The sequence below is a fragment of the Cherax quadricarinatus genome, chromosome 15 (genome assembly GCF_038502225.1).
Source record: "Cherax quadricarinatus isolate ZL_2023a chromosome 15, ASM3850222v1, whole genome shotgun sequence".
Taxonomy (NCBI): domain Eukaryota; kingdom Metazoa; phylum Arthropoda; class Malacostraca; order Decapoda; family Parastacidae; genus Cherax; species Cherax quadricarinatus.
This window is the reverse complement of record NC_091306.1, coordinates 43,188,707-43,215,857: the sequence shown is the minus strand read 5'-3', so window position 1 is coordinate 43,215,857 and position 27,151 is coordinate 43,188,707. Positions and strand designations below refer to the sequence as shown.

Genomic DNA, 27,151 nt, shown 5'->3' with positions numbered 1-27,151 from the left:
ATGAAGCAAAAATCCTTAGGCCACTCAGGCTAAGATCATGGCCTCTCTTTTTTGCACATTACTCGAAAATCAGTCTCACCATCACGAAATTAAGGAATTCCATTGATGATGTGTAATACAAATTGAAAGTAGGCTGACCTTAGGTAGGTTCAAGCCAAAATTTCGAAAATTTTAGCAGTTTTTTTTTACAAATTATAAATAAGTAAGCATGTAAATTAATGATAACATATCTATCAAAAAAATACTGTTTACTTGTTTTTAAGAAAGTTTGGTTTGCTAGGCTATTGTGGCTATAAGTCGGCACGACCTACACAACTTGCCAGCAGTCCCGTCTCTGTCGGAGACGAGATTAAACAATAAATAAAAAACGATGTTACGAAATTCCCAGAGGCATATTTTTTTTGTCCGTAATACCACCGTGTTATTTGTACATTATCACTGTGTTATTTATGTTGCCAGTGTGATATTTCTCTGGCGCATCACTGCGGGGCTCTTTTGTATGAGTCTCGTGATCTGGTGCTTCCCTTGTTCAATCTTGTCAGTTGTCTCTTGTTGTGATTGTTGGCTCAATAATCACTGTCTGCAGCCACCGTAAGTGGCATCTGCGCTTTGTTTGGTGATCTTATTTGTGTCATCACAACCGATGGAGGGCTGAAGTGTGGTTACGAGATTCTGGTGGCTAGCCTCAAGACGGCAGTAATGTACTCAGAGATCTGTTGTTATAGGAGTCGAGTTTTGACTTCATCTACTGGCATTACCTTTATTTCCTACCCTCATGAGCTCTTCTAAAACTGTTACCTTGCCACTTCCGTATTATATATCATTCTATTTCCCAGCAAAAAGGAATTTGAAGCCATACGTCCTTACGTCTCCGTGACTTCTTCAGGACTGAAGAAGTCACTCATGGCGACACGTTTCCTCCAATAAATGTCCAGATCTGTACATAAATGTCTTTTTCCACACTCTAAGAAAAACCTCACGTGCTTTGTGTACAGAACCCTGGAAGAATTTTATCGTAGCTAATGAAGGCCATTCTTAGATTCTCGTGCCTCGCATAGCATGTCAAAATTTCACTCTTGATGTTTTCCTCAAGCGATGTTTAGTGTGAAATTCATTTCTCTTTTTCCACTCTTAACTCCATCTCCTATCTTCTCTCTCTTTTCCCGAATTGCACAATCATACACTTATTCCGACTGTATCTTATTAGCCACCATTTTCGGCGTCCTTGAAATCCAAGTCTTCCACGAGGCCGTCCTCTCTCTCACTCGTTCTTTTTTCCTTCCAAGTAACTTTACACAATCTTCAAACAGGTCATTTACATACATTAGAAGCGGTAGTGGCCCTAGTATTGACCAGTGAGCGACTCTTGTTATCCTCGCTCATCCTGACACTTACTCTCATGATTTAAGCTCCAGAGGCAAAATGTGTAATCCAGAAGGTAGAAAGACACTTTTGGAGCAAACCTGTCTTTTTTTAATGTACATATCACTCTGAACTGAGCTTCATCAAGTCAACATGACAACAGGACATACACACACAGAAAGAGAGGGAGGAAAAAGATGGCGTCATGTAACATCTGTCGCAGCTATGTGTACATCATACTGTACTGGGAAGAAGATTTTTTCTGCTGCGAAATAATTTTGGTAAGTTGTCTGGAAACGTTGAAAACACTTTGATGCTGCTTCTTGGAATGAATAAACCTTCGAAGCATTGTTAGAATTTTTGGATGTAAATATTGCAAAACGTTCTCGTTCTTCTTCATGTAAATAAAGCCTGAGTTGTTAAAGTTTAATGTTTTACATTTGTGAAGACTTACTCAGCCCTGTAACAACTTCAGTCGGTATTACCAAGGCTGGCTCCTCCTCAGGAAAATTAATGAATAGAAAAAGAAATAATAACAGACAATGATAAACACTTTATTATTTAGAAACGGAAATGTAAAACAATAAAACATGAATGGGTATCCTAATTGAAAGAAAAATGAAAAATGAAATGAAAAAAATTACATTTGAACTCAACGCTAATATAGGTATATCGTGGAAATGGGGTGTCAGGTGTTGGTGACACTGCGTGTTGTTGAAATCGTAGCCGTTGCTGATGTTGTGGGGGGTAGCAGGTGTTGGTGACCACCACCGGCTCGTTCTTCACAGAGTATGGCTGTGAGTAATTACTTCAGATGACAGGAAAACAGGTTCGTTACCACTGCTATGATGAGGGGTTAGGTCCTGTGTTGGCTTACATAACAGGTAAGTAGATTAAACATGGGACGTCTCAGGACGTTAGTTCGTCTCCTTCTATTCTTCTCGTGGGTTGGCAGGTGACCCTCTCTGTCATTCCAAGCTGTAAAGAGAGACAGATTACCCACTGCTTAAGAAATCACTCTCCATGATAAGTACAATACCTAAAAGATGTGGTGATTATTAAAACATTTAACAGATAAAGACTGAAAGGACTAAGTTAATTATTGGTCAAAAGTGAAGCTTTCAACCAATAAGTCCACTAAAATATGATCAGGCGTGTACTTATAGTAGTGTTGGGAGCTGCGAGTCGAGTGATTTACTGTTTGGCCGGAGCCCCACACGTCACCTTTCTGGGGGGGGGGAAGAGGGAGGGGAAGGGATAGCGGGAGCTAGACTGACCCTACCTTAACAAGCAGCCGGCAATCAAACTATCACTTTCTGGGAGGGGAAAAAAAGGGGGGGGGGAGAAATAGCGAGAGCTGGACTTATCCTACCTTAACAAGTAGCCGGCAATGAAACTATTGTTACTATACACTCCCTCGCTACTCCTATCTATTGAACTTTTCCCTCACACATTATTGTTGGTGCTCCAGAACTCTTGTGCGAAGATTCTACACTGGTCGCCCTATACACAATTTGTCACACACTCCACAGGGCTGGTTAGTGATTTATGTAACGTTAAAGAGTTACTCTTCTGGTGGTGTCTGAGTGATATTGTTAGCAATATTTTCCAGTGATGGCAGTAATCCGGTTTTGGGTTTCTGTATCCGTCTGATCGCGGGTTCTAACCCCAACCGTGGTATGGTTTATTAATTTTTATACTAACATAAATGACAAAAAATATATCTTCAAATGTATAATAGAAATTTTTTGGAAAGGACGTCGTTTTAAATGAGTTCTTGCTAACTGGCCAGTTTTACCTATTCGGCAAGACACACACACACACACACACACAAATACATATATACGTGTATATATATATATATATATATATATATATATATATATATATATATATATATATATATATATATATATATATATATATATATATATATATATAGATATATATATATATATATATATATATATATATATATATATATATATATATATATATATATATATATATATATATATATATATATATATATATATATGTCGTGCCGAATAGGCAGAACTTGCGATCTTGGCTTAAATAGCAACGCTCATCTTGCCATATAGGACAAGTGAAAATTTGTGTATGAAATAACTTCGCCAAAATCATTCTGAACCTAACGAAAAAAATATATTTCACTGTGTTTGTTTAGTATTAAATTACTGTAAACAAATCTAAGATATATTTAGTTGGGTTAGGCTAAAATAAATTGTTCTTGCTATAACAAGGTTAGGTAAGTTTTCTAAGTTCCTTTTGGTGCAAAATTATAAATTTTTACATTAACATTAATGAAAAAATATATCTTTAAACGTATAAGAGAAAATTTTAGAAAGGGCTTAATTTTAAATGAGTTCTTACTGATTGACCAGTTTTACATATTCGGCACGACATATATATATATATATATATATATATATATATATATATATATATATATATATATATATATATATATATATATATATATATATATATATATATATATATATATATATATATATATATATATATATATATATATACATACATAGCATGATGTGTGAGAAAAAGTGGATGAAGTCGTTTTAATAATTTTGACTAGAGGATTTTCCACCACATTCTGCCATGCTATCACTTTCTTTTTTATTTCGTCCGTCAGTTCTCATGGACTGACTATAGACAGGTCAGTCCCTGTTATCTGGGTGATGCTGACCTTTGGCTGCCTGTTTAGCGTGATATCTGGAAGATCTTTCTCTAGTGTTATTTATAGTCTCTTACTTAAGTAGCTATGCGCTCTCAGTACTCACCTGTATGTGGTTCCAGATGTTGATTTACAGCTCTTGTTCCCCGTGCGTGTGAGTGTGTGTATGGATTAAGACATACTGTGAAAGGCATTAGTTGAAGATACGTGTCACCGAGGGTGAATTCTTAATTCCTTAGACAGAGTGGGTGAGGGTGGGCGTGGGACGTGGTGGTGGAGGGTGTGGGTGGGCGTTCGGGCGTGGGTGGGCGTGGTGGTGGCGCGTGGCGGGTGCTGGTAATGATACCCGCACTGCCACTTGCCTGCCGCTGTCGTCACGACCTAGCGACCCACTAGTCACGACCAGTCCCGCCCCAGCACCACCTCCCACCCCAGCACCACCAGCTACCCCAGCACCACCTGCCACCCCAGCACCATCTCCCACCCCAGCACCACCTCCCACCCCAGAACTACCACCATCCGAGGAACCACCTCCCACCCCAGAGCCAAATACCGCCCCAGCATCACTTCCCACCCCAGCACCACCACCCACCGAGGCACCACCTCCCACCCCAGAACCACCTACCGCCCCAACACAACCTACCGCCCCAGCACCACCTGCCACCCCAGCACTACCTCCCACCCCAGCACCACCTGCCACCCCAGGACCACCAACCGCCTCAACACCACCTCCCACCCTAACACCACCTACCGCTCCAACACCACCTCCCACCCAGTACCACCTCCCTCCCCAGCACCACCTCCCACCCAGCACCACCTCCCACCCCAGCACCTCCTCTCACCCCAGCAGACCTAGTTTCTAGGCTTTCTGCGTATCCTGCTCTCCACAGGATGGATATGGGATGCACAACAAACTAGCTACATAAGAACATAAGAAAGGAGGAGCACTGCAGCAGGCCTGCTGGCCCATACTAGGCAGGTCCTTCACAATCCATCCCATTAACAAAATATTTGCCCAACTCAATTTTCAATGCTACCCAAGAAATAAGCTTTGATAATTCTGTTAACATCGGTGGCAAAATCTAAATCTATCGTGACGAGTCTCGAGGGGATTTGCGTCACTCTACTGCGTGACTGGAACATTACGCAAATAACCTGCACTGTAGACAGCCTGTACTGTCTGCACAGACAGCCCATGCTGTCTGCCAGCTTAGTTCATATTTCGCGCCATGCTGGTGCTGCCATCTATAGGCCTTGCCACTTCAGTATGCCCAGACTTGCCTCTCCCTCACTCACACAGCGGCCTAGCAGCAAGACACAAGGCCTCCCAGCTCTCTCTCGTGGGCATGGCCCTCCCGGGCCATGGGCACAACACAAGAATGTGTACCCACCACTACTTAACAATAAAGTAAGAAGCCTCCGAAGACGTATCATTAACTCCCCGCTACCAGAACACCAAATAATCTTTCTCGTTATATTGGTACCAGCGGTGGTCACAGCAGTGTGTTTGCCCAAAGCGAGGAAGGAAGAGGGATGAAGTCATCTTCACTTCATCATCCCATGCAAGAAGCATCCGTCTCTCAACAAGTTATCCTGATGTCGTGTCTGCACCTTTGAGCATCCAGACACAGGTACAAGCAGGATCCAGGCCGAAATTTGCCGAAATTCTCCGAGAATTGTAAGTGGCGTCACAGTGACCCCACGCTACAGTGACTCCGCGCTACAGTGTCCCACGCTGTTTCTCAAGTCACGTGTTCAGCGTCACTTGTATGTTGCTGTTGTTGTTGTTCAGCTCAGCACAGCCGTTTCAGCAAGCCAGAGGTGAGTTTTGTGGTGATTTCTGCGTCCAGTGTGAGTTCTCTACGTATTTCTGGGTGGGGGAGGAGAGGAGAGGAAGTGGCTGTTCCTCACGTTGCCCATGCTCGCCCTACTCACGCTCACCCGACTACCATACACCACTCACCACTGCCCATCCCTCTGCTGTATTTTCTGCTGTTTTCCATGTGAATTCATTGCCAGAGCTGTGTATCCGAGTGCCCGAGGCCACTCGAAGCTACGTGGATCAGCATGCCACGCAGATCACGACGCCACGTGGGTGTGGGCGATGTCACGTAGACCTACGAGCTACGTGAGTTACCAGATGTCCCAGGCCACATGCTGTGGTCTGCTGCCCGCATCACATTGACGCCACCCACGATGCTGCCCGACTTCATGACGTCACGATGTCTGCCTGACGTCACCTCGAGATGTCTGCTGACGTCACCTCGAGATGTCTGCTGACGTCACATCGAGATGTCTGCTGACGTCACCTCGAGATGTCTGCTGACGTCACCTCGAGATGTCTGCTGACGTCACCTCGAGATGTCTGCTGACGTCACCTCGAGATGTCTGCTGACGTCAGTGCTGCTGACGTCATCACGCCTGACATCACATGATGTCACCATCGAGTGTTCAGTAATTATTTCAGTATTGTCGAGAAGATCGAGAGAAGATGTATGTCGTGTTAATTAATTCCTCTCAGTCAGTGTTCTCACATGTTAGTGTACCGCGGGTGTGTAAAGTTTCCATGTGTCCAGTGAGGTCTGACCCAGACCTGAGTAGCACCACTGTGTTAAGTCACCCGTGTGACCAGTGTGTTTGACAGCTGATTACTCAGCCCTGAGCGTATGAGCCCTCTTGTACAGAAAGCTTTTATGCTCGTCGCTCGTGTTGTTCTGCAGAATCGTACCTGCTACGATTCCCATCGAGATTTGTTTCACTTCACCTCCAGACCGTCAGAGTGCAGTTATATGTAGAGAAACAAGTCTGGGGACGCTTAGACTAACCTCTGCTATAACTCCAACTGTCGAGAGAATGACACACTGTGTCAGCCTCGTGTCACAAGCTTCAGTGAGCAGCCTGCACAAAGAAGATGTCACTTTGACTGCTAGCTCTCTCACTGCAGTCTGGGATATGATGTTACGACTCCCAGATGTTTCGCCCAGTCGTCTCTGCCACGACTCGCTCCACAACTCACTCCACGCTCGCCGGCAGTGACAGCCCAGCGACAGTACCAGTCGAGAAGTGTCCTCCTGAGTTGCTTGCCAGAAGTCCTGCCCAGTTGCCGAGTTTTGTCGACGCCTCACTCGAGGGCACAAGCATGTTGTGCCCCAGGTTGAGTGAAACCTGCAGCGACTCCTACGATGTCTGCTTCACCGTTCCAGAGGAGACCGTACCCTGTTACGTCACAGCTCAGCCGCAGCGATGTCTCCCGTGTTGCAGTATCTGTCCAGACGCAGGAAGGCGTGCAGTGATGCACTTCGATGCTCACTGCCTATGACCACGATGTTTAGCACACCCCACATGTTTTTTCTTCCCTCCCTGTAGGAAGTTTTTTTTCCATGTCCATATGTATATATATGTTTTTATTTTGCGTTCTGTGCCCTGTTCCTACGAGAGAGAGACCGAGTTTCTTTTACTACCAGTATTGTCGCGTCGGGACGACGAGCGGTAGGTGGCCGAGCGGATGTAGACAGCCTGTACTCTCTGCACAGACAGCCCATGCTGTCTGCCAGCTTAGTTCATATTTCGCGCCATGCTGGTGCTGCCATCTATAGGCCTTGCCACTTCAGTATGCCCAGACTTGCCTCTCCCTCACTCACACAGTGGCCTAGCAGCAAGACACAAGGCCTCCCAGCTCTCTCTCGTGGGCATGGCCCTCCCGGGCCATGGGCACAACACAAACCTGTGTACCCACCACTACTTAACAATAAAGTAAGAAGCCTCCGAAGACGTATCATTAACTCCCCGCTACCAGAACACCAAACAAATTCCTTTTTATAGCACATAGGAGAAACTTGTGACGACGTTTCGGTCCAACTTGGACCATTGACTGGTCGGTGGTCCAAGTCGGACCGAAATGTAGGTAGTTTCAGTCTCCTATGTGTGTGAGAGAAAATAGACAGTAGCATGTTACAATAGAATAGAGAAGCAGACAGCAGTAGTAGACAGTAAGTAAGATCGGCAGAAGGTAGCAGACAACGGTAGAGTGTATATAATAACAGCAGATATTAGGCGAGAACAGGAGAATTGCACCAGACAGCAGAAAACAGACAGGAGCTGGAGACAGAAGGAAGATGCGTCGAAAAAGGGAAGGCAAGAGCAGCAGACAGAAGCAGTAGAGTCGTCAAACAGAAGTGACAGACAAAAACAACAGAATTTGAGGACAGAAACAACAGAGGCGGCAGACAGGAGCAACAGAAGTGGCGGACAGAAGTAACAGTAGTGGCAGGTGGAAGTGTTACTGGAACTGCCCCGAGCTGCCCAAGTACCCTGAAGGCCCACCTTGTTGGAGCTGCCCCGAGCTGCCCCAGAGTCCTGAAGGCCCACCTTGTTGGAACTGCCCCGAGCTGCCCCAGAGTCCTGAAGGCCCACCTTGTTGGAACTGCCCCGAGCTGCCCCAGTACCCTGAAGGCCCACCTTGCTGGAACTGCCCCGAGCTGCCCTACTTAGGGTATTTGAATGTTTTCCACATTCACAGGTGGCATAAACTCGTCTATAATATTAGAAATACCTGGGCTGTTGGAGGCAATTACACGAATGGAAGCTCGTTACTGACAGCTAGGTCCGCTATCGACAGGATTTCACTAAGGAATACCTAGATTGAATTAATAAACACAATACCAATACCTCACTCAGTGAGGCAACACCTTACAAAGTGAGGTGATGCCTCAAAATTCACTGTATGAGCATACTGATCCACAATTTAAATAATAAATGATAGCAAAACTCTTTCCAATAAAAGGGTAAATTTGTATAAATAACTGAAATTCAAATTAAGCATTTCAGGCCTAATAATCTCAAAAAAAAAGACAAGAAAAGAAATATAGAGTAAGCTTACCGGCACACCATGAACGCGACTCCAAAATCCTACCACCGTCCAACATATGTATAAATCTCAAGCCAACTTGTTTGTTTGATAAAGAACACAGTCTGTATTTTGTGAAAAATATTTATAACCTTTAAGATTATGAAGAATATTCTGGTCTATAAAACTGTCAAGTTTATACAGTCCAGAACTCAAATTTGAAATATGTTTTGTGTCATACTTAACAGGAGATGATTTAACAATATTCCATTGAACTGTAGAATCATAGGGAAGTAATTCTTTGGCATTAGTCCAGTCTACACAATGGTCTGTATCTCTTACATGATGAACAAAACATTGGATTCTTGGCCAGTAGTTAATGCATATTTATGCTGTTTAACTCTGGTCTCAAGAGACTTACCAGTTCTAGATAAAAGCTGCCATAACTTTCACCAGGATTATACTCAACTCAAAGATTGTTTGGGAAATTTTTAATTAACTTGTTTTGCGGTATTGTCAAATTTAAAGACAAAATTAAAGTATTAAAGAGCTTGTGGAAAGTGAGAGCTTTTCATTATATGGTAAAACAAACAAATTCTCAAGTTTATACTCGTTATTAGTTTGTCTTGTAGATTTTTTTTTCAGCTTTATTAAAAGCTTTACCAATAAATATTTGTGGATATTGTAAATTAGAAGCAATTTTATAGATTTTCTAACTTTTCCATCATAGAATTCAAGGTGACAAATCCTAAGGGCTTTCAAAAATATATAATTATATACACCCTGTTTAATACGTGTTTGGTGATTGGAATAGTAATGTTTGTATGAACATATGTTAGTAGGCTTGCGATAAACATGGAAATTAAATGTTTAACCAGATTCATGAATATGTATCCAGAAATGGGATTATTCCATTTAATTCACATTCCATAGTGAACTTAATGGAAGGGACCAGAGAGCTTAGTTGTCACGACTAATTATTATATTTGTCCTGCTGACTTTCTGCTCGAATTAAAGACACACACACACACACACACACACACACACACACACACACACACACACACACATACACACACACACACACACACACACACACACAGACACACACACACACACACACACACACACACACACACACACACACACACACACACACACACACACACACATACACACACACACACACACACACACACACACACACACACATACACACACACACACACACACACACATACACACACACACACACACACACACACACACACACACACACACACACACATACACACACACACACACACACACACACACACACACACACATACACACACACACACACACACACAAACACACACACACACACACACACACACACACACACACACACATACACACACACACACACACACACACACACACACACACACACACACACACATACACACACACACACACACACACACACACATAAACACACACACACACACACACACACACACACACACACACACACACACACACATACACACACACACACACACATACACACACACACACACACACACACACACACACACACACACACACACACACACACACACACACAGATGAATCACAGGGATGTTAGGAAGTATTTCTTCAGCCACAGAGTAGTCAGTAAGTGGAATAGTTTGGGAAGCGATGTAGTGGAGGCAGGATCCATACATAGCTTTAAGCAGAGGTATGATAAAGCTCACGGCTCAGGGAGAGTGACCTAGTAGCGACCAGTGAAGAGGCGGGGCCAGGAGCTCGGACTCGACCCCCGCAACCTCAACTAGGTGAGTACAACTAGGTGAGTACACATACACACACAAACTTCACACACACACACACACACACACACACACACACACACACACACACACACACACACACACACACACACACACACACACAGTTGGAAGTTGAAGACACAGATGAATCAAAGGGATGTTAGGAAGTATTTCTTCAGCCACAGAGTAGTCAGGAAGTGGAATAGTTTGGGAAGTGATGTAGTGGAGTCAGGATCCATACATAGCTTTAAGCAGAGGTATGATAAAGCTCATGGTTCAGGGAGAGTGACCTAGTGGCTACCAGTGAAGAGGCGGGGCCAGGAGCTTGGACTCGACCCCTGCAACCTCAACTAGGTGAGTACACACAGGCACACTTCACACATCTAATATACAAACTTTCCCTTCTAACCTCAGTCACTGTTTCTGTCACTGTCACTGTTCCTGTCACTGTCTCTGTCACTGTTTCTGTCACTGTCACTGTCTCTGTCACTGTTTCTGTCACTGTCTCTGTCATTGTCTCTGTCACTGTCTCTGTCACTGGTACTGTCTCTGTCACTGTCATTGTCTCTGTCAATGTCTCTGTCACTGTCATTGTCTCCGTCACTGTCATTGTTTCCTGGGGATCATAATCTCTCTGTCACTGTTTCTGTCAGTGTCACTGTCTCTGTCACTGTTGTTTTCTTTGATGCTTCACTCTTCCAGTGATGTCAGGTTCATCTCGTCTGTCTCTCCTGTTACATCATTTTCTTCACCTGACCGAGGACTGATGCTCCACATTGATGCTCCACACTGATGCTCCACACTGATGCTCCACACTGATGCTCCACATTGATGCTCCACATTGATGCTCCACACTGATGCTCCACACTGATGCTCCACATTGATGCTCCACACTGATGCTCCACATTGATGCTCCACATTGATGCTCCACACTGATGCTCCACACTGATGCTCCACATTGATGCTCCACATTGATGCTCCACATTGATGCTCCACACTGATGCTCCACACTGATGCTCCACATTGATGCTCCACACTGATGCTCCACACTGATGCTCCACACTGATGCTCCACATTGATGCTCCACATTGATGCTCCACACTGATGCTCCACACTGATGCTCCACATTGATGCTCCACATTGATGCTCCACACTGATGCTCCACACTGATGCTCCACATTGATGCTCCACACTGATGCTCCACATTGATGCTCCACATTGATGCTCCACACTGATGCTCCACACTGATGCTCCACATTGATGCTCCACATTGATGCTCCACATTGATGCTCCACACTGATGCTCCACACTGATGCTCCACATTGATGCTCCACACTGATGCTCCACACTGATGCTCCACACTGATGCTCCACATTGATGCTCCACATTGATGCTCCACACTGATGCTCCACACTGATGCTCCACATTGATGCTCCACATTGATGCTCCACACTGATGCTCCACACTGATGCTCCACATTGATGCTCCACACTGATGCTCCACACTGATGCTCCACACTGATGCTCCACATTGATGCTCCACATTGATGCTCCACACTGATGCTCAACACTGATGCTCCACGTTGATGCTCCACATTGATGCTCCACACTGATGCTCCACACTGATGCTCCAAATTGGTGCTCCACGTTGATGCTCCACACTGATGCTCCACACTGATGCTCCACACTGATGCTCCACACTGATGCTCCACACTGATGCTCCACATTGATGCTCCACACTGATGCTCCACACTGATGCTCCACACTGATGCTCCACACTGATGCTCCACATTGATGCTCCACACTGATGCTCCACACTGATGCTCCACACTGATGCTCCACATTGATGCTCCACACTGATGCTCCACATTGATGCTCCACACTGATGCTCCACATTGATGCTCCACACTGATGCTCCACACTGATGCTCCACACTGATGCTCCACATTGATGCTCCACACTGATGCTCAACACTGATGCTCCACGTTGATGCTCCACATTGATGCTCCACACTGATGCTCCACACTGATGCTCCACATTGATGCTCCACACTGATGCTCCACATTGATGCTCCACACTGATGCTCCACACTGATGCTCCACACTGATGCTCCACATTGATGCTCCACACTGATGCTCAACACTGATGCTCCACGTTGATGCTCCACATTGATGCTCCACACTGATGCTCCACACTGATGCTCCACACTGATGCTCCACATTGATGCTCCACACTGATGCTCCACGTTGATGCTCCACACTGATGCTCAACACTGATGCTCCACGTTGATGCTCCACATTGATGCTCCACACTGATGCTCCACACTGATGCTCCACACTGATGCTCCACACTGATGCTCCACATTGATGCTCCACACTGATGCTCAACACTGATGCTCCACGTTGATGCTCCACATTGATGCTCCACACTGATGCTCCACACTGATGCTCCAAATTGGTGCTCCACGTTGATGCTCCACACTGATGCTCCACACTGATGCTCCACACTGATGCTCCACACTGATGCTCCACACTGATGCTCCACACTGATGCTCTACATTGATGCTCCACATTTATGCTCCACACTGGTGCTCCACATTGATGCTCCACATTGATGCTCCACACTGATACTCCACATTTATGCTACACACTGATGCTCCACATTGATGCTCCACATTGATGCTCCACACTGATGCTCCACACTGATGCTCCACATTGCTGCTACACATTGATGTTCCACACTGATGCTCCACATTGATGCTACACACTGATGCTCCACATTGATGCTCCACATTGATGCTCCACACTGATGTTCCACACTGACGCTCCACATTGATGCTCCACATTGATGCTACACACTGATGCTCCACATTGATGCTCCACATTTATGCTCCACATTGATGCTCCACACTGATGCTCCACATTGGTGCTACACACTGATGCTCCACACTGATGCTCCACATTGATGCTCCACAATGATGCTCCACACTGATGCTACACACTGATGCTCCACATTGATGCTCCACAATGATGCTCCACATTGATGCTCCACATTGATGCTACACACTGATGCTCCACATTGATGCCCTACACTAAAGCATCCAGCTTTTTCTCGCATCCTGAGACGGGTTTGTTGCGAGAGAGAGCCGCGAGGACACTGGATACATCCAATACCCAGAGTTAGTTCCCTTCCCTACGCGATCCTCTGTCATTAAGTTACCATGTACGTATTTTTGTACTTGAAAGGGATGGTAGAGTCTCAGCTCCTGGCCCCACGTGCTTGTGTTTATGTTAGTGCCTTTGATTATCTCGATGTATTGATGTTGACCATCTTCTTCTTCCTTGATGCAGATGCGTGCGGGACGAGCGAGGCGGCGCAGTTGGAGCAACGGCTGCGTTCCCTGGGCTGTGAGCTGGTAACACTTCGGTCCAGACTCCCACCCACACTCCACCACCCACGCCCTACCACGCCACCAACCCCAGCAACAACCACAACCACCACCAACAACAACAACAACAACAACGCCGCCACCACCTCAGCCAACTCCTTCCATACCACCAACAACAATAACAGCGCCGCCACCACCACTGCCTCTTCCTCCAACACGTCCGCCACCACTACGACGATCACCACCACCACTACCACCACCACCACCACCACCGCCACCAACAACAACAAGAACGCCCAGAACCACAACATTGGGCCGCTCCTGCCGCCCAATTTCCCCGTCGGGAACGGGACATCAGCTCCTCCCGACGCCCGACTTGCGCCCAACACCGCCTTGAGTGACGCTCTCAACACTTCTCAGTCATTTCTCGCGGGTAAGTCAGTCGTTGTCTTATTTATAAGAAAACTCAGTCTAGGAATAGAGTAAACTATGCTTATGCTTTCATCAGTAACACACAAAGTCTCCTCGCCAAGGCTGAGGGACTGATTAGCTCATCTTTTGTACATAGTTCTTCAGTCATCCCATTATGTCCTTGAATTTGTATTGATAAAGCAGAAGGAGATAAGAAGGTATAAAACACTGACAAGTTGGGAAAAAAATCAAAATAAACACATGCAATAATATGCGATCCTTTACTGACTACGGGTTTAGCGCTTCTTGTTTATTATAACAATTTATTGACTACGTTTGACTATGTGACTTGATAAAGTCCACCGTGTGGGCGAAACGTAGTCAGTAAAGGATCTCATTATAAGGCATTCGCGTTTATTTTTATCCATTGATAGAGTGACTGGAGGACGAACGTCACCCAGACATCGCACATGCGTCTAATTCTTCACCAGAGGAGGTGGTGCTCCGTCTACAGGTGACAATAACAACAACACGAGAATTTGGACTTCTTCCCCTTTTCTGCAACACTGCACTATCCTGATGTGTTAATTGCAACTCGAAAGCCCTAGAAAGCTACCATTCAACCTCCACCCCCCTACCTGGTTGTTTTGCATATATATATATATATATATATATATATATATATATATATATATATATATATATATATATATATATATATATATATATATATATATATATATATATATATATATATATATATATATACAAAAGGAATATCTGAAAAAATGCATGTGAATTTTAGATTTTGTGAGAAATTCGTTCCAATAAGTAATGTACATTTAGTAAAAATCAGAGGAGTCCCAGAGAATAAAACAAAAAAAAAAGCATTGTTCCTCAAGTTATATTTCTCAGTTCTAAACCCCATTTATATTTCTCTGTCTCATTTCTGATAGAGAAAGACACAAACCAAAGCAGTGTATCATCATTTGCAGAGTGCAAAGGAATCTATGAGTGGCAGACCTCGAGGACAAGACCTCGAGGACAAGACCTCGAGGACACAGCAAACATCTAAACTGACAACAGAGTCAGTGGGGTTTAATACGACACGAGGGTAAACACTGACACATATTTATTAGTGTTCCTCACGTGTCTTATTTTAAATCAGTTTGTGGGTATACAATGAAGTCTTCCAGGGGGCCGCAGAAAACAATGTGCTGGTCGACAATGAAAATTTTTGGTTACTCGGCTTTGGAAAAGATTCAGATAATGAAAACTGGAAGAGAGGAAGATGAATATAATGGAGTTACCATGCGTGAAAATCTTACTCGAGTTACCATGCGTGAAAATCTTACTCGAGTTACCATGCGTGAAAATCTTACTCGAGTTACCATGCGTGAAAATCTTACTCGAGTTACCATGCGTGAAAATCTTACTCGAGTTACCATGCGTGAAAATCTTACTCGAGTTACCATGCGTGAAAATCTTACTCGAGTTACCATGCGTGAAAATCTTATTCGAGTTACCACGCCTGACAATCTTACTCTCACACCTACAAGGAAAATTAAAGGCTGGGCAACGAGAGCAGTCAGGAAAACCTGCCGAGACAACAATGATACACTTTAAAGAACTGGAATTCTGCTCTACACTAACACTCCCATCTAAGGCAGACCACACCGCAGACCCGGAGAATGTCGAGAGAGCTTTCACTGCTTCTACCAGTTCAGGTATTTGAGTTACTAGGTGTACTTAACCTTCTTACAAGTCTACCCTCTGGATCGCAGGCTCGCTTAAAATGCACTGGATGGACGATTTCCAAAACCGCACACTGAAATAACAACTCACGAGAGTGACAACCTTGCTGACAATACAACATACACCAAATGAATAAGTGTTAGTCCAATAAGTACAGTACGAGATAATTCATTACGTATAAGTACTTGCTCTCCAATCCCAGAGATAACTCTGACGACTATCTTCACATATAACAATGACAATGCTTCTGATTAGCTGTACTGTTGTGTTTACGTCAATGTTGGACACAAGTACCTGACATGAGAGAAGGATACGAGGGGGTTAGGAGGGAGCGATGATCCCCAAAATCAAAATCAAAGTCCTACTTAATCGCAAGTCATTTGTAACCTGTCCTATCACGTCTCTCCCTGACCATACATGAGATACCGTACTTCCTCCTCCTGCCGCAGGAATTATTACGATACCTCCTGCCGCATGTATTATTGAGGTATCTGCTGCCACAGTGCTACTGTAGTACCTCCTGTCGCAGGTATTATTGTGGTACCTCCTGCCGCAGGTATTCGGTACCTCCTCCCGTGTGATTATTCTGCGGCTGCGGCGGGAGGAGGGAGTAAGGACGGGGGAATGAGGACGGGAGTGAGGAAGTTTGGGACGATATGGGGGGAGATGGGATAGAGGGAGGAGGGTGTGTTAGCAGTGCACGGGTTACCTTAATGTTACGTTCCTTGGCTCTAAATCACTCTCCTACACTCCTTGTACATATTTACACTCATTCATCATCGTTTGGTTCACTAACCGTATAGCGGCCCCGCAAGCAGCGGCAGCGGCGGCTGCGGCGACCTACCTGGAGTCTACCTGGAGGGCATTCTGAGGATCAACGCCCCAGCGGCCCGGTCCACGACCAAGCCTCCCGGTGGATCAGGGCCTGATCAACGAGGCTGTTACTGCTGGCCGCACGCAATCCATCGTACGAACCACAGCCCGGCTGATCCGGCACCGTCTTTAGGTATCTGTCCAGCTCCCTCTTGAAGACAACCAGGGGTCTACCTGTAATGTTCCTTATTGGTGGTGGGAGGCTGATGAACAGTCTTGGGCCCCGGACACTTATTGTGTTTTCTCTTAGTGTACCAGTGACGCCTCTACTTTTCACTGGAGGTATGTTGCATCGCCTGCCAAGTCTTTTGCTTTCGTATGGAGTGATTGCTGATTTCATATTAGGGACCAGTCCCTCCAGAATCTTCCAGGTGTAAATTATGATATATCTCTCTCGCCTGCGCTTCAGTGAGTACAAGTCAAGTGCTTCCAGGAGCTCCCAGTAGTTAAGGTGTTTGGTGGAACTTATACGTGCAGTACAGGTTCTCTGTTCTCTGTATGGGGATGTTAATGTACAGCAGTATTCCAGCCTAGAGAGAATAAGTGATTTAAAAAGGATCATCATTGGCTTAGCATCTCTTGCCTTAAATGTTCTCATTATCCATCCTATCAGTTTCTCGCAGATGTGATAGTGGCATTGTTGTGGTCCTTGAAGGTGAGGTCTTCGGACATTACCACTCCCAGGTCCTTCACATTACTTTTCCGCTCTATTGTGTGGTTAGAGTTTGTAGTATACTCAGTCCTAGTTATTATTTCCTCCAGTTTTCCATAACGGAGTAGTTGGAATTTGTCTTCATTGAACATCATATTGTTCTCTGTTGCCCATTGGAAAACTTGGTTTATATCTTCTTGGAGCTTTGCCGTGTCCTCAGTGGATGACACTCTCATGCAGATCCTAGTATCGTCTGCAAAATGATTCTGTGTTATGGTTTACATCTCTGTCTATGTCTGATATGAGAAAAGGGAACAGGATAGGTGCGAGTACTGTGCCTTGTGGGACAGAGCTCTTCACTATGGCAGCATCTGATTTAACTCTGTTTACCACTACTCTTTGTGTGCGATTGGTTAGAAAGTTGAAGATCCATCTGCCTACTTTGCGGTTATCCCTTTAGCACGCATTTTGTGTGGTATTACACCATGGTCGCACTTGTCAAAGGCTTTTGCAAAGTCTGTGTATACTACATCTTCATTCTGTTTGTTTTCCAGTGCATCTAGGACCATGTCATAGTGGTCAAGCAGTTGTGAAAGGCAGGAGCGACCTGCTCTGAAACCATGTTGCCCTGGGTTGTGCAATTTTTGGGAGTCCAGGTGGTTTGCAATCCTGCTTCTTAGAACTCTTTCAAAGATTTTTATGATATGACGCGTTAATGCTATTGGTCTATAGTTCTTAGCTACTGCTTTGCTGCCAACTTTATGGAGTTGGGCTTTTATCTGTTGTTTTTAGTGACTGTGGAATCTCGCCTGTGTCTAAGCTCCTCCATAGCATACTTAGGCTGCGGCTGCGGCTGCGGCTGCGACGAGCGCTGGCCCCGCACGTGACCTCGCACTAACGCATCCTGCCCACTCTTCCCCGCAGGCCGCCCTGGTCAACCAGGCTATTGCTACTTCTTTTGCTAGGCCTGTGAGTGTGAGTGTGTGTGTGTGTGTGTTTATTCACCTATTTGTGGATACAAGGGTCGATTCACATCACCTGGCCCCGCCTCTTCGCTGGTTGCTACTAGGTCCACTCTCTCCGTGTGTGTGTGTGTACTCACCTATTTGTACTCACCTATTTGTAATTGCAGGGGTCGAGTCATAGCTCCTGGCCCTGCCTCTTCACTGTTCGCTACTAGGTCCTGCTCCATGAGCTTTATCATACCTCGCCTTAAAACTATGTATGGTTCCCGCCTCCAATACTTCACTTTCTAGGCTATTCCACGGCTTGACTACTCTATGACTGAAGAAATACTTCCTAACATCCCTTTGATTCATCTGAGTCTTCAACTTCCAATTGTGACCTCATGTATCTGTGTCCCATCTCTGGAACATCCCGTCTTTGTCCACCTCGTCTATTCCGCGCAGTATTTTATATGTCGTTATCATGTCTCCCCTGACCCTCCTGGCCTCCAGTGTCGTCAAGCCGATTTCCCTCGACCTTTCTTCGTAAGACAATCCCCGTAGCTCTGGGACTAGTCTTGTTGCAAACCTTTGCACTTTCTCTAATTTCTTGACGTGCTTGACTAGGTGTGGATTCCAAACTGGTGCTGCATACTCCAGTATGGGAGTGGGAGAGGGAGAGGGGGAAGGAGGGAGAGGTGGGGAGGGGGAGGGCAAAAGAGGGAGGGGAGGGATCAGGTGAAGGAGTGAGATGTCGGTGGGGGAGGGGGGAGTGTATGTGTGAGTCTGGCAATGTGTGTGTGTGTGTGTGTGTATGTTGTGTGTGTGTGTGTTGTGTGTGTGTTGTGTGTGTGTGTGTGTGTGTGTGTGTGTGTGTGTGTGTGTTATGTGTGTGTGTATGTGTTGGGTGTGTGTGTATTGTGTGTGTGTGTGTGTGTGTGTGTGTGTGTGTGTGTGTGTGTGTGTGTGTGTGTCGGTGGTCCTTGACTGGCCACAACTTCTTGTGACTTGACCCCTACTCTCCTGGGGCTTGACCCCACCTACTTACAATGTTGCCCTTAAAAGCTGTGTGTGTGTGTGTATAAGTGTGTATTCGTGTGTACTGGGGAGGTATGAGGGGTAGATACTGTTAATACATACCAGTAATTCTGGGTTGTAAAAAGTGGAAATTGCTACTAGGGTCTAAGGCTTCTATGAGTGACTGCCCTTGTGTGTGTGTGAGAGAGAGGGATAGTTAGGGGGGGGGGGTAGATGGTGTGGTTTAAAGATCCGTTATACCTCTCTGTTCCAACTGTCTTTCCTAGAAATGCTGCTCTCTCCACTAATTGCCCTTTCTGGATTTAAGTATCAATTATTGCTGGTTATTATCCTATTCCTTGTTCACGTTGAGAGAGGACTTCCTAGCTTCCTAAGTATTCTTACTACTAATAACTACTGTAATAGCTTGCAGGAGTGAGTGACCAGTATCTAACAGCGATGCAAGGCCAGAACAAGCCTGCAACATGCAAACCACAAAATAGGTGAGTGATACTTGCACTGGCAACGGTCATGACAGTTGCCAGATGCTGATGACGAAGTCGTCGTACGTAGTCCTTAAATCCCTATTTTGGAGATCCTTCACCCGTGTTGATTATAGCCACATGTGCTCATACATCCCTCGTTCCTCACACGATTTCACTTTTCACTTACGATAGTATACACTTCACATTATATGCACTTCACTTTATATGTATAATGGCACACAACTTGTTGTGACGTCACTGCTTAAGCAGGCCTACTGCTGCCACCTTCCCTTGTTATATATTTTATTTTTCCTTTCCCGTTTTGCTTATTGACTTTTTCACTCTCACTGTATGGTGCCCCACATTTCACTTGTTAGCCAAACGCTGATAATTCTTGAACAGCCGCTTCCACACTCACTTTGATCTTTGTATGTTTGAATCTGTGTAGCAACAGCGCCTATAGACCCACAACGGCTTGTCGCTTTGAAATATTGATAATTTCAGCTTCCTCTCGACCATTTTTAACTAATAACTTTAGTTATCACTCGTATTATTGTTCACTGACGATGTCACTACCACTGATTACTGCTAGCATTTACTGCACGCCTGAAAAAACACTAGGGTTCTCGGAGCCTTGTGCACCCTCGTCTGCACCCCACGGACCCACGCATGTGCGCGCGTGTGTACTCACCTATTTGTACTCACCTATTTGTGGTTGCAGGGGTCGAGTCCTAGCTCCTGGCCCCGCCTCTTCACCGGTTGCTACTAGGCCCTCTCTCTCCCCGCTCCATGAGCTTTATCAAACCTCGTCTTAAAACTGTGTATGGTTCCTGCCTCCACTACGTCATTTTCTAGGCTATTCCACTGCCTTACAACTCTATGACTGAAGAAATACTTCCTACTATCTCTCTGACTCATTTGTGTCTTCAACTTCCAATTGTGGCCTCTTGTTTCTGTGTCCCCTCCCTGGAACATCTTGTCTTTGTCCACCTTGTCTATTCCACGCAGTATTTTATATGTCGTTATCATGTCTCTGCTGACCCTCCTGTCCTCCAGTGTGTGTGTGTGTGTGTGTGTGTGTGTGTGTGTGTGTGTGTGTGTGTGTGTGTGTGTGTGTGTGTGTGTGTGGGTGTGTGTGTGCCTCTGGTTTAGCCTCTTAAATATGATCGACCAGTTTTACTTATTTCTCGCCTCCTGTGTTTAATTATATTTTCTATTTGCGGTTGCAGGGTTCGATTCATAGCTCCTGGTCCCGCCTCTTCACTAATTGCTACTAGGTCCTCTCTCTCCCTGCTCCATGAGCTTTATCAAACCTCGTCTTAAAACTATGTATGGTTCCTGCCTCCACTACGTCACTTTCTAGGCTATTCCACGGCCTAACTACTCTATGACTGAAGAAATACTTCCTTACATCCCTTTGATTCATCTGAGTCTTCAACTTCCAATTGTGACCTCTTGTTTCTGTGTCCCATCTCTGGAACATCTCGTCTGTGTGCACCTTGTCTATTCCGCGCAGTATTTTATATGTCGTTATCATGTCTCCCCTGACCCTCGTGTCCTCCAGTGTCGTCAGGCCGATTTCCCTCAACCTTTCTTCGTAGGACAATCCCCTTAGCTCTGGGACTAGTCTTGTTGCAAACTTTTGCACTTTCTCTAATTTCTTGACGTGCTTGACCAGGTGTGGATTCCAAACTGGTGCTGCATACTCCAGTATGGGCCTGACGTAAATGGTGTAGAGAGTCTTGAGCGATTCCTTACTGAGGTATCTGAGAGCTATCCTTAGGTTTGCCAGACGCCCGTACGCTGCATCAGTTATCTGATTGATGTGCGCCTCAGGAGATGTGCTCGGTGTTATACTCACCCCCAGATCTTTTTCCTTAAATGAGGTTTGCAGTCTTTGGCCACCTAGACTATACTGTGTCTGCGGTCTTCTTTGCCCTTCCCCGATCTTCATGACTTTGCATTTGGCAGGGTTAAACTCAAGGGGCCAGTTGCTGGACCAGGCTTGTAGCCTGTCCAGGTCTCTTTGTAATCCTGCCTGATCCTCGACTGATTTGATTCTCCTCATTAACTTCACATCATCTGTAAACAAGGACACTTCTGAGTCTATCCTTTCCGTTATGTCATTCACATATACCAAAAACAGCACAGGTCCTAGGACTGACCCTTGTGGAACCCCGCTTGTCACAGGCACCCACTCTGACACCTCGTCACGTACCATGATTCGTTGTTGCCTCCCGGTCAGGTATTCTCTGATCCATTGCAGTGCCTTTCCTGTTATGTGTGCCTGATCCTCTACCTTTTGCATTAACCTCTTGTGAGGAACTGCGTCGAAGGCCTTCTTGCAGTCTAAAAAAATGCAGTCGATCCACCCCTCTCTCTCTTGTCTTACTTCTGTCACCCTGTCATAAAACTCCAGTAGGTTTGTGACACAGGATTTTCATTCCCTGAAACCATGCTGATTGTCGATTATACACATGTTTCTTTCCAGGTGCTCCACCACTCTCCCCATGATGATCTTCTCCATGACTTTGCATGCTATACACGTTAGTGCCACAGGTCTGTAGTTTAATGTCTCATGTCTGTCTCCTTTTTAAAGAATTGGGACTACATTTGCCATCTTCCATACCTCAGGTAGTTGTCCAGTTTCAGTGGATGTGTTGAAGATCTTTGTTAATGGCACACACAGCATCTCTGCTCCCTCTTTAAGGACCCATAGAGAGATGTTGTCTGGTCCCACCGCCTTTGAGGTGTCAAGTTCATATAGCAGCTTCTTCACCTCCTCCTTGTTTGTGTGTTCCTCATCCAGTCTGGAAATCTTATTTTAATGAAGTATATTTATAATACAACATAAAGCCAATAATAATACTATACGAATTATCGTATATAAGTTAAGAATATTTGTTTGTTCTATATTGTCCGATATATATATATATATATATATATATATATATATATATATATATATATATATATATATATATATATATATATATATATATATATATATATATATATATATATATATATATATATATATACATATATGTATGTCTTTTATAACACATGGTTAGGATGAGATCCTAGACATAACATATATATACAGAGATTACTTTAGTGTATAAGGTCTTATTTTCAATTAGGAAGCAGTCAGAATACAACAGAATATGTCCAGACCAGATAATCAACCTTGGCCAGTTACCAGAGACGAGCAGGAGTGTTCTCGTTGGCTGCTACTTCTTCACTGCTCGTCCCTCAACCTTGAGCATACAGGTCAGGAGGGTCACATGACTCACCAACACTCAGTAGAGTAGTTGACCAGAAGGGGGAGGAAAGGGGGGTATAACCATCGAACACCACAGCTTAACCATACACCGGTACACAGAGCGGCAGGCATGTTACTGTACCTTCAATTTAACTTATGGCCATGTTACATAAATAATAATAAGCGTTAATAAGAAGAAGCCTTAAAATACAAAGACGTTCAATTCCAATTTAGCTATTAAAGGAAATGACCGCAATGTAATATTAAAGAAAGGTTAACAATAGGAGCATGACATTGGTGTACCTCCCTGTTCTGATTTCATGGAGTCCTACCGATTTCCACTGTAAATACTTCTTTAAATCTCGTGTTGACCTCCTCACATACCTCTCGATCGTTTCTTGTCAACTTCCCATCACCCTTTCTCAGCCTGATTACCTGATCCTTGACTGCTGTTTTCCTCCTGATGTGGCTATACAACAGTTTTGGGTCAGACTTGACTTTCGATGCTATGTCATTTTCATATTGTCGTTGAGCCTCCCTTCTTATCTGTGCATAGTCGTTTCTGGCTCTTTGGCTAATCTCTATATTTTCCTGAATTCTTTGTCTTCTGTACATTTTCCATTCTCTAGTACACCTAGATTTTGCCTCCCTACACCTTTGGGTGAACCAAGGACTCGTTCTGTTTTTCCCATTATTCCTGTTTCCCTTGGGAACAAACCTCTCCTCTGCCTCCTTGCATTTTGTTGTCACATAGTCCATCATTTCCTGTACTGGTTTTCCTATCAGTTATCTCTCCCACTGAATGTCTTGCAGAAAATTCCTCATGCCTGAGTAGTCCCCCCTTTTGTAGTTTGGTTTTCCCGTCCTATTCCTGCCACTCTCTCCACTTGAAGCTCAACAATGTAGGCAAAGCACAGAACCACATGATCACTAGTTCCTAGGGGCCTTTCATACTTGATATCCTCGATGTCAGAACTACTCAAGGTGAATACGAAGTCCAGTCTTGCTGGATCATCCTCACCTCTCTCTCTGGTAGTGTCTCTAACATGTTGATGCATGAGGTTTTCCAGTACCACATCCATCATCTTGGCTCTCCATGTTTTGGGACCCCCATGGGGCTCCAGGTTTTCCCAGTCAGTCTCCTTGTGATTGAAATCACCCATAACTAGTAACTTTGCTCCCCTCATGTGAGCTCTTCTGGCCACCTCGGCTAGTGTGTCGACCATTGCTCTGTTGCTCTCATCGTATTCTTTTTTTGGCCTCCTACAGTTCTGTGGCGGGTTGTACATTACTGTAATTATCACCTTATGGCCCTCAGACTGGATTGTTCTTACTAAGTAGTCCCTTTCACCCGTGCCATCCATTCCTTCCATTTTCTCAAGACCCCACTGGTTTTTAATGAGCAGTGCAACTCCTCCTCCCCCTCTCCTCCCTCTGTCTTTCCTGAGGATTTGATATCCGGGTGGAAAGATTGCATCTGTTATCATTCTGGTGAGTTTTGTTTCTGTGAGTGCTATTATGTCTGGGGATGTCTTCTTGATTCTTTCATGCCACTCCTCACACTTATTTGTTATTCCATCTGCATTTGTATACCACACCTTCAACTTCTTTTCTAAGACTGTGGTCTGGGGGGTACATTGGGATTGGGGAAGTGGAAGACCTGATAAGGAACTATGGGTGGTTGCTATGGGGGTGGAGTTTGTAATGAGGTGCTTGGGGGCACTGAATATGGCATGGGTGTTTTGGGTTAGAATGTTTGGTTGCACTGGGGTTGTCCTGGTTGGGAGGCTTCTGTAGGTAGTTGTGAGGGACGCTGTATTCGATCTTCTTCCTGAGTCTGGGATCTCCTGTCCATCTCCATCTCCATCTCCTCTCTTTCCTCCTTTTGCCTTTGTACTATCTCTCTCAGTTTCTGCCTTTCTTCTTGTGTTCTGTTGCGGTCGAGATACACCTTCCAGTATGTCAGCATGTCCCTTAGTCTTGCTTTCTCCTGCAGGATCCTGTTCCGAGCCTATTCTGCATGGAAAGTCACTTTCACTGGCCGGGTTCTTCTTCTTGCAAACTCCCCATTCTCTGAAAATTTTCCAACTGGGTCGTGTCATCTTCTCCTATTGCTTTTATGATGCTTTTGATTGCATTTTTCCCCTTGTTTTCTTGCTTCATAAGTTTCCTCTTCAACTTCCTGGAGCCCATACACAAAGACTGACCTCTCCCTTTCATTCTCCCACTGCATATCCCTATGTATCCACTGGGTCAATTTAATTTCCTCCATTGCAGCTTTCCTTTCTTCAGTTTCACTATTTATTGTACTTGGGCACAGTGGCCTGTCATTTTTCCTCCTCAGCTTTCCTTGGGCTCTGCTGTGGTCTGTTAGGGCCTCCACATATAGCTTAGCTCTTTCATTTACTGCAGTCCCCTCTGACAGGGCTTCAACATGCAGTTTTGCTCCTTCGTTCCCTACAGTCCCCTTGTTTGTGACCGAGGTAGTGGTCTCTGATGTCATTCCCAAATTGTTCTTTAGTTCTATAGGCTGTTTCAGATTTTTCAGTTCCTCTTCTAATCTCTGTATCCTAGCCTCTGCTGCTATGAGTTGCTTCTCCCACTTCTTGCTTTCCATATCTATCTGTGTGTGTGTGTGTGTGTGTGTGTGTGTGTGCATGTGTGTACTAACCTATTTGTACTCACCTATTTGTGGTTGCAGGGGTCGAGTCATAGCTCCTGGCCCCGCCTCTTGTGTGTGTGTGTATGTGTGTGTGTGTGTGTGTGTGTGTGTGTGTGTGTGTGTGTGTGTGTGTGTGTGTGTGTGTGTGTGTGTGTGAGTGAGAGACACAGAACAGGTTAATTTATGAACCTCTTGATTTATAGTAGAACCATGTTCACCAAGCAGGAGAAACACTGTCTGTTTCACCACACTGTTGGTACACTGGTTCACCACACTGTTGGTACACTGGTTCACCACACTGTTGTACACTGGTTCACCACATTGGCGGTACACTGGTTCACTACACTGGCGGTACACTGGTTCACCACACTGTTGGTACACTGGTTCACCACACTGTTGGTACACTGGTTCACCACACTGGCGGTACACTGATTCACCACACTGTTGGTACACTGGTTCACCTTATTATAATTATTATTATTATTATATTATTATTATTATTATTATTATTATTATTATTATTATTATTATTATTATTATTATTATTATTGTTATTATTATTATTGTTATTGTACTTGCTCCACTTCTTTTTGTTGTTCTTTCTTTTTCTATTCTCTCCATTAAAGGTTGATTCCCAGCTCCTGGCCCAGCCCCTGAATAACTCTCTACCGGCTTTATTGTTCCTTGTTCTTCAGTGTGCTACCGTATCTCATCTCGAAGCTCTCTATAGTATCGTAATTGATTTGGGTGCTTTGTCCAAGCAGTAGGATGAATGAGAAGGCTTCAGAAGCTATGTTGCTTTATTTGGGTCCTCGGGGCACAGACAGCGTGTTTAAGTGCCCTGGCCAAGGAGGGGCATGCCCAGGAGAGAGTGACAGTGGCATGAAATATGAACCCAGCTGGGATACATCGCTCGGCCACCTACCTATGGTCGTCATCGACCGTGATTGACTGAAAAA

General features: G+C 44.8%; 1 protein-coding gene across 4 annotated transcripts in view; it reads left to right on the top strand.

Moving 5' to 3' along the window:
* The window catches only part of dachs (unconventional myosin-IXb-like dachs), a 663,425-nt gene that overhangs the window by 497,540 nt on the left and 138,734 nt on the right, over positions 1–27,151 (top strand). For all 4 annotated transcript variants that reach the window (XM_070085317.1, XM_070085318.1, XM_070085319.1 and 1 more), the window contains one exon: positions 14,091–14,561. In XM_070085317.1, coding sequence (XP_069941418.1) covers positions 14,091–14,561 — 471 coding nt within the window. The remainder of the gene's footprint in view (positions 1–14,090; positions 14,562–27,151) is intronic.